At 40.6% G+C, this 9,246-nt stretch overlaps 1 protein-coding gene across 2 annotated transcripts; it reads left to right on the forward strand.

The window, feature by feature from the left end:
* Positions 1 to 327: 327 nt before the first annotated feature.
* On the forward strand, positions 328 to 8,681 carry mfsd10 (major facilitator superfamily domain containing 10). 2 transcript variants are annotated; one of them, XM_044195346.1, is made up of 13 exons: positions 328 to 481; positions 1,667 to 1,851; positions 3,965 to 4,061; positions 4,189 to 4,292; positions 4,520 to 4,678; positions 4,946 to 5,134; positions 5,905 to 6,007; positions 6,124 to 6,235; positions 6,334 to 6,442; positions 6,541 to 6,631; positions 7,601 to 7,648; positions 7,754 to 7,843; positions 8,117 to 8,681. In XM_044195346.1, exons 2-13 carry the CDS (start codon positions 1,699 to 1,701, stop codon positions 8,218 to 8,220), a joined length of 1,359 nt encoding a protein of 452 aa, XP_044051281.1. In that variant the 5' UTR covers positions 328 to 481; positions 1,667 to 1,698; the 3' UTR covers positions 8,221 to 8,681. The 2 variants fall into 2 exon arrangements, with proteins under 2 accessions (XP_044051281.1, XP_044051282.1); XM_044195347.1 differs by having other exon boundaries at positions 456 to 530.
* The last annotated feature ends 565 nt before the right edge of the window (positions 8,682 to 9,246 follow it).

The following is a 9,246-nucleotide window of genomic DNA, read 5'->3' on the forward strand; positions in this document are numbered from 1 at the left end:
GGTATTTTCGTCATCCGACAGATGTCTACTTTCTGCCCGAAACGTTAAAATGCTTGGCCGAGGCAAAACAACGTTCAAATCTAATATTTCCAGAGACTGCACCGTCCACTGCCCCAGTTTGCTATAAGCTAGCGCAGACTGTGGAAACGTTTGGTTTACACGTTGGTTTCGCCCCGGGAACATATTTAATCATTCTAGACGGATAGTACACAGATAGACCACAAAGATATATTTGAAGATACAACCCCCTCACAGACCAATGGACGGAGAGTTGAGGTCACAGATGGGGCCAACAAATCCTGAACGAGTGTGGTACACGGAAATACGAGCTTACGAAATTCTCCTGAAGGCAGCATTTTCGTCTGTGTGCGTTGGTTACGACACATTCTTGTCATCCAAATGTAAGAGGACACCGCTTCCTGGTGTGGATTAATAATAATGGACTGATGAGAGAGAGAGAAGGTAGAACTGCTCGAGTCGGGTAAGTCCTCGGTGTGATCTGTCCTGATTTACGAGTCTGCGGAAATATTGTAAGTATAGAAGCTGTTTGAAATGCTTCTGGGGTAGTTATGTCCGAGAAGAGGTGATGGTGATAAATACTGGTCAGCCTCACTGGATCGATATCACGCTCTGCGGAAGCAACTACCTGTAGAAAGTGTGGTTTTATTAGAGCAAGACTAACAGTTTTAGAACAAAAATGTTTGCATGCCAATGCATTTACAGAGGAGTTCATTCAGACTGGGATCAACTTTGATCTGAGCATTTTGTCGTTTCCTCCTTCCTTGAGTTGCACCTTTTTTTCTGTCTTTCCTGATGACTTACTGTAAGAAGCAGTGAATGGAGACTGTGGTTGATTGCAACTTTACTGGCATACATCTACTTTACTACTGTACTCTACTGTAAACATTTATTTGTTTCCATATGGCATGTGGTGGATGCTTTCACCCTTGAGAGTCACCAATAACTAACTTTTTCAGCATGGGTGGCCACAGTGGAAATAAAATCTCAACACACTGACTAACTGAGTTGCCTGTGGAATTAAACTACTCACCCTGGTAATGTTTGTACTAAGATCTACTCATTAATCTACAGATTACTAACTCACTGTCTGTATTAATGTTTTATTTTACAGTTCCCAGGGTATCCTATAATTTCTATAAAGTAACTGAAATGTAACTGTAAATTCATAGGAAGTTTCCTGGACAGAACAATATAATGTGGTACTAATTATAGAGAAAATGGAGACAGGTTTCAGCAACACTTCCAGTTAATTCCACTGAATTAGAAGTATAACCTGCAGTGCACAGCAGGCTGGCTGAACACGCACAGATGTAAACATGTGACAACAACCCAGCATACAACTCAACATATATGAAGAATATTGGAGTTTCCAATAACAAATTAATAATGAATAGATTATTTAACAGAGCAGATATTTCAAGGTACAAATACAATGCAAACTCTAATATCTGTCTGATTTTGTCCTTAAATGCCCTACAATTAGTTCCAAATAACATATTTCTTTCAAGAAAATTATAGACCTGTAAAATTAAGCTGTTTGATGTGATTGTGGTACTTCCCCAAGGGTTTACTTGTTCCTTGTCCTTGAGATTAGAAGTCATAATGCTCTGCTGACATACACTGTATGTGTTTTACTTATGAACAGGAACTGAAGAGACACCGTATTCAGTTGGAGGAATGTCAGCCGTAAACCAATCTGCAGAGGATGGCGGCTCCTTCTCGTCAAAGGTCATCAACATAGTGTTTGTCATCCTGCTGCTAGACCTGCTGGGATTTACACTGATTCTACCTCTACTGCCTTCAATTTTGGACCATTATGCACAAACAGGGGTTAGTTTTGTTTTGCTTTGTTGTTGTTCTTTTTTTGAAGAAATAACATGTACAGGGTACTTTCTATTACAGCAGTATAATGACTTAAAAGGCACTTTTGAAATGCTCTGGCTCATTATTGTCAGAGCAGATATGAACATAAAAGTGATATAATATTGATTTTTATTTGTAGAGCACTTTTCAAAAACCAGGTTACAAAGTGTCTCACACAAGGCAGCAGATTAAAGAAACAACAATAATAAAAGCAAGTGGAAATCCTATAAGTAATAAAAGATATTAGCTGGACCAGGATAAAATCAGTGTTAAAATCAGTAAGGTAACATAAAAGAAATAGACAACTCTGGTAAAATCAAGTTTAAAAAGTAAAATCAGGATAAACCTTCTGATAAAGTGTTTTAATTTGACATTTAAAAGATGATTCAACTAACCTTACTTCCTCATTTGAGTTACATTTGTGTGCCTACAAATTAGAGAAATAATTATCACACTATATTTTCAATTTTCAATTTGAATCACCAGACTGGTTTGGAAAATATGACATTAAGCTCTGTTCCCTTGGCAAGACATTTGTGCATCAGCTTTATTCCCAAGTAGGTTTACACATATGAGGAATTTGCTTTGGTATTTTGTTGCCTGACATAAACATAGTAATAATATAAAGATGTATAAAGAAACAAAAAGCAAGTACTGCAGGTCCCAGGCCTTGTTGATGAGGCCAGCTGCTGACAGAAAGAAACTGTTTTTGTGGCGGAGGTTTTGGTCCTGATGGGCCGCAGCCTCCTCCTGCCGGAGGGGAGTGTCTGAGACAGTTTGTGTCCAGGGTGGGAGGAGTCAGCCACAATCTTTCCTGCTCGCCTCGGGGTCCTGGAGGCGTACAGGTCCCAGTCACCTTCTCAGCAGAGCGAATGATGCGCTGCAGTCTGCCCTTGTCCTTGGCAGCGGCAGCAGCATGCCAGATGGTGATGGAGGAGGTGAGGATGGACTCAGTGATGGCGGTGTAGAAGTGCGCCATCATTGTCTTTGGCAGGTTGAATTTCTTCAGCTGCCGCAGGAAGTGCATCCTCTGCTGGGCTTTTTTGGTGAGCTCCCACTTGAGGTCCTGGGTGATGATGGCGCCCAGGAAGCAGAAGGACTCCACAGTGTCGACAGGGGAGTCACACAGGGTGAAGGGGGGGCAGGGGGGGCTGGGTTCTTCCTGTAATCCACAACCATCTCCACTGTCTTAAGAGTGTTGAGCTCCAGGTTGTTCTGGCTGCACCAGGTCACCAGGTGGTCAGTCTCCCACCTGTAGGTGGATTCATCCCCATCAGAGATGAGCCCAATGGGGGTGGTGTCATCCGCACTTCAGGAGCTTGATGGACTGGTGACTGGAGGTGCAGCTGTTGGTGTACAGGGAGAAGAGCAGAGGGGAAAGAACGCAGCCTTGATGGGAACCGGTGCTGATGGTCCGGGAGTCAGAGACATGTTTCCCCAACCTCTCGTTCTGCTTCCTGTCGGACAGGAAGTCTGTGATTCACCTGCGGGCGGAGTCAGGCTCACTCAGCTGGGAGAGCTTGTCCAGTAGCAGGGCCGGGATGATGGTGTTGAAGGCAGAGCTGAAATCCACAAACAGGATCCTCACGTATGTTCCTGAAGAGTCCAGGTGACAGACCTGTTGGCTCTGTAGGCGAACTGCAGTGGGTCCAGGAGTGGGTCTGTGATGGCTCTGAGGACAACACAAGATGCTCAAAAGACTTCATTACCACAGAGGTCAGGGCGACGAGTCTGTAGTCGTTAAGTCCTGTGGTCCTTGGTTTTTTGGGGGGTTTTAGTATTTATAAAAAAAAAGTAGAAACGGATTCTACTGCAGTTAAAAAAAGAGTTTAAAAAAAAAGGATTTCGAAGCACAGAATTTGATGCACATTGTCACATTTATTGAACAAAGGGGGATTTGTGCAAAGAATCGGTTTCATAAAAACCATAACCAACTCATGAGTGATTAGATTAGCAGTCATGGGCTGTGTCTGTGTGTGAGTCTGCGTGCTGACTCATGCTGAATTGACCTCTTTACTCGTGTTTATATTGTCCCTGTGTGATGTTGTATTTTCTGTGGGGGGTTTTTCTTGTTGGACAGGATGTCGTATATCAGTCTCTGCAGAGTGTCGTGGACTGGTTCAGGGAGGCCGTGGGAATTCCTATGGAAAAGAAATACAACAGTGTCCTGTTTGGAGGTATAGTGGATGGATTGATCTACTTTTCATGACATTGAAATTGGTGACACTATGATCAATTAAACATATCATCTTAATAGTGCAAAGAAACTCCATTAATTTGCCTGCTCCTCAATCTGCCTTTCAGGTCTGATAGGCTCGCTGTTTTCTCTGCTGCAGTTCCTGTCGTCGCCCATAACCGGGGCTCTGTCAGACCACCATGGCAGACGACCCTTGCTCATTCTTACCACAGTGAGTGAAATGCCATATTACACCAATTCTTTTAAGACTTTACAATACAAACCTCAGTATTCTTTCACACTGGAAGCCATATTGAAAAGAGCAGCAGTGTAATAATATCATTATTGCTTGTTAAACATAGAGTCATTCACTTGGCACAGTTTGTACTCCACTTGTGTAAGAAACCATGCAGCCTTGCGCTGATTCATTCGGGTCTAATTGGGTTCCTTATGTTCCAGTTAGGGCTGATGTCCTCCTATGCGGTCTGGGCCGTTTCCCGGAGCTTCAGCATGTTCCTTTTGTTTCGAGTAATTGGGGGCATTTGTAAGGGCAACGTCAGCCTCTGCACTGCCATCATGGCCGACTTGCCTTGCCCGAAAGCACGGAACCGAGGAATGGTAGGCACAGACTTTCTTTGGCCATAACGGGAAATGTATTGTTAAAATATGAAATCTAAAAACACCATACTGTAATTGGATGCATGCTCCAGCTTTCACCAGAGGTTCATGTGTGACAACAGGCTCTGCTAGTTTTCTGTCTCTTCTTTTCTTCAGGTATTACTCTAGTGATATTCATTAGAATCTTCTACCACTTAATGCCTTTGTAATTGTAAGTCCCACTTCAGGTACGTGGCCTAAATGTAACTTTAATTTTACCATCACCAGGCTATGATCGGCATCGCCTTCTCCTTGGGCTTCACCGTGGGACCTCTGATGGGTGCCTACTTTGCCGTCAGCTCCAGAACTGGAGATGTCTTCTACCATACTCCAGCTCTGCTCGCCTTGGCCTTCAGTGTTGCTGATCTGCTCTTCATTTGGGTCATGCTGCCAGAGACGCTCACAAAGGATGTCAAGGTTGGCTATGTAAACGTTCACACTGCCAACTGACAAACCGAATCACATACGGTTTTACTCAAGGGGCAGAAAGTTTTGTGCAGCATGTTTTCCCAAAACATGTCATTTCTTGCTGAATCGCAGGTAAGCTAAATTTTTCATTGGCTACCAGTGAGATGTAAATGGTCTTTAAGGAATAGTTCGACAATTTGGGAAATGCGCTCTGTCGCTTTCTTCCCGAGAGTTAGATGAGAAGATTGATACCACTCACATGTCTCTATGGTAAATGTGAAGCTACAGCCAGTTAGCTTAGCTTTGCATAAAGACCAGAAACCGGGGGAAACGGCTTGTCTGGCTCTGTCCAAATAACAAAATCTGCCTTCTAGCAACTCTAAAGCTCACTTATTAACTTGTTGTTTGTTTAATCCAAGCAAACAATAAATTGTGGGTTTACGTAGGGTTATGTACTGGATTGTTTCTTGCAGTAACCTCCTGACATGACTCCAGGAAGTCACTACTCTGAGCCAAGGCATAATTCCCAGTATCAACTGGGAATGATGATCAACATAATATCAACATAACAATGAATGGTTAAAACATCATCACCACCCACTAATTGGTATATGTAAAACTCATCAACTGACTCAGTCATGGTTATTGTTTTCATACAGTGGTAAAGTTAAATACAAGTTTGTTTTCCATAGTGGCTGAAAACCTTTTTCTGACAGCGGCATTATTCTACTGATATATTCTATTGATTATTACAGATAATCTTTCCTGTTTCATTCTAGGCTTCATCTTCGGGGTTAGGGGACTCCAGGGACCTTCTGAGCCCATTATCTTTGTTCCATTTTTCAGCTGTTAGTAGGACAAAAGATCCACCTTCAAAAGAAAGTGAGTACTGCACATACTGGATTCCTCTGTGAGGCTGAAGCTTACACCCATTTGCCCCATTTATAAAGTGTGATTGAACTTTGGCACACTGATAGAAGGTGGAAATGTCTTCACAGGAATGCAGAAGCTTCAAGCGTTGGGTCTGGTTTATTTCTGCTACCTCTTCCTGTTCTCTGGTCTGGAGTTCACGCTGAGTTTTCTTACTCACCAACGCTTCCACTTTACAAGGTATGAACTCAAAGATAAAGCTGTGTACTCTTATCAGTCATAGTAAATGCGCCTGAACAGCAACCTCGTGATTTTTACGAGCATTTTTCTCTCACTAGTATGCAGCAGGGAAAGATGTTCTTCTTCATTGGTGTCATCATGGCTTTGATCCAGGGGGGTTACGCTCGCAGAATCAAACCTGGGCACCATATCAAGGCTGTTCGTATGGTAGGAGTACCTTCTGTTTTACATAACAAACAGCTGTAAGGACATGATGCACCGCTGCACAGTTGTCTTCTTTAATGAACCGTGTTTCTGGTTTTTAGGCAATCATAGCGTTAATCCCAGCGTTTATTCTCATCGGGCTCTCGTGGAGTGTGACGATGCTTTACGTCGGCTTGGCGTTATACTCATTTGGTGAGCTCATTTTACACTATGTCATGTGAAGGCAAGTTAAACCCTTTATTGTACCCAGGAATGTGTAAAATGAATGAAACATAATCGATTAACAACGGCATAATGCATATGAGTCATAACAGCAAATGAGATTGATAAAAAAGGAGAAAATTCCCATGGCCAGTAAAAATTAGAATACCAAACCACATAGCACATTTGACAGACTTTGCAAGTGCACGGCCAACATGTGATTTGTATATTTAGTATCAGGGAAAATAGTATCCTAGGGGATGAATAACTTCCAGAGCTGACGATTATGTGTCAGAGTTCCTTAGAGTAAAACAAAACAATAAATGGTACTATATAGTGCTTGTGCTGCGTTTTTTAATATTCAAAATAAATACTGAAACATTTCATGACTTTTTAAAACATTCAAACCAAAAATAATGAGCCCTACATAAATGATTTGGTAAAATAATTATCTTTGTTGAGAACAATTAGGGATTGGTGCACAAAATCTGGAAAACATTAATAGAATCATTAAAGAGTAAATTAAAACAAGATAAAATCAACACAAAAAGGAGAGAGCTTGACAATATAACTGTTTTATATAGTCAAGCTCTCTCCTTTATGCCTCTCAGGCCTTATGTTATTGTGCTATATGTCAATTATATTTACATATCCCGGTATCACAAATCACAAATTTGCCTCAAGGGACTTTACAATCTGTACAGGATACAACACCGTCTAATAATGTAGTAATGTATCTCAAGACACAGAAAGGTTAAATAATAATAAAAAACAACACACCACCAATCACACGTGAATTACAGCTTGTATGCAGCAGGATAATATCCACAGACAATGCATGGGATGAAAATTTGCCTAAAACATTAAATATATCTACATCTAAAGGATTTATTTATTTATTTATGTTAAATGCAGTGTATTCCGTGATTACATTTGATGTCATTCCTTTTGTTGTTACAGCGGCTGCAATAGTAGTTCCATGCCTGTCGACGCTTGTTTCGGACCACGGTGAGCCTCTTATTCATTCTTATTTATGGAAACTCACAAACCATTTTGATTTTATACTATAATGTGCACAGTGTTGCTGATTATCTACTGTGGATATACCTCCAGGCTCGGCCAATCAGAAGGGCACAGTGATGGGGATTCTGCGTAGTTTGGGTGCTCTGGCCAGAGCACTGGGACCAGTGGTGTCATCCTCCGGTAAGGAAGACAGACAGCAGTAATGGCACCAAATGCTGCTAAAATCTGAAATTTGTTGACAGTTTATGAAGCATTAGCCAGCGCACACGGGCCACTAACTTTTTTTGAGAGAATACTATTTGAATGCCTCAGTTGTAATACCTTATTCTGAACATGAAATAGCATGGAAACTGGGCGTGGTGACATATTTTACAGGTTAATGTACTGTGTATGAATAACTTTGCTTGGTAAAAAATTGCTCTTTGCATTTGAGCCGTTGTGTTTTCTTCACAGTTTATTGGATAGCTGGAGCTCAGACCTGTTTTCTCCTCACATCAGCCTCTTTCATTATCCCCCTGGCTCTCCTGAGAACAGCCGGGAGGCTAAAGGAAGAGTGACAGACACAAAAACTTAAAAGAGAGATTTTGATGTTTTATAGTCTCAATGAATGTTACGATGTTTACATCTGCCGGGAAAACAAGCACTGACTTGTTGCTTTGACACAAACAAAAGTAATAAGATGTATCCTTTCTGCGCTGTTCGCCAAGGATCATCACGTGAAACACAACAATGCAAGAAGACGATGCAGAAGAATGGTACTGTACAAATGAGAAATGGGTGGAGATAATGCCTTTTAACATGCACATGTAGACCTGTGCATATCGTGAAATGCATGGTTGGGTTAGGGTGGGTTACAAATAACATTTATGCTTGTGGAACATGATATCATTTTATATAGCAGTAGTTTAGCAATCACTCAGATTTTGTATTTTACAAATTTGCATTTTATTTGAGCTCACTTTAAAAATGTGGATATTCTATTTTCTTGTAATTAAAAAAGAATAAACGACTAAATCAACATGTGTCTATGGAAATGAATTATTATTTTTACTTAAAAGTTGTACAAAACGGTTTTCAGTGGCGGAAAGTAACTAAGTAGATTTATTAACTCGAGTACTGTACTCAAGTACAACTTTGACGTACTTTAATTTGGTATTTCCATTTTATGCTACTTAATACTTTCACTCCACAACATACATTTTACACCACAACATGTGTCTGACTGCTAAAGGTTTTTTTTTGGCAGATTAAGGTGTCATAAAAACGTGATCCAACTTTAAAATAAGGTGCATTTTAATAGATTAATCTACCAAAAGTATACAAATGAGTAAAAATTTGCAACCAGCTACAACATTAAAATACTGCTTGCATGTTAATGCATAAATAATAATAATAACGCAAATATATCAGTATGCAATAATCTGCACATTCTGCGTAAAGGATACTTTGCTATATAATTTGCTGATAATACTTTTTTATTTTTACTTTGAGTAAAAATTTTAATGCAGGATGTTTACTTGTAACATAGTATTTAAAAAAATCATGGCCGGATTCATTCATAAATATCCACCAAGGAAGCACAA

The sequence above is a fragment of the Siniperca chuatsi genome, linkage group LG5, assembly GCF_020085105.1.
Source record: "Siniperca chuatsi isolate FFG_IHB_CAS linkage group LG5, ASM2008510v1, whole genome shotgun sequence".
NCBI lineage: Eukaryota > Metazoa > Chordata > Actinopteri > Centrarchiformes > Sinipercidae > Siniperca > Siniperca chuatsi.

Coding starts and splice junctions, on each gene's coding strand:
- mfsd10 (XM_044195346.1), top strand. CDS start 1,699: ATGTCAGCCGTAAACCAATCTGCAGAGGATGGCGGCTCCTTCTCGTCA. Junction 5,135..5,904: donor CGCTCACAAAGGATGTCAAG/GTTGGCTATGTA, acceptor GTTTCATTCTAG/GCTTCATCTTCGGGGTTAGG. Junction 6,008..6,123: donor AGATCCACCTTCAAAAGAAA/GTGAGTACTGCA, acceptor ATGTCTTCACAG/GAATGCAGAAGCTTCAAGCG.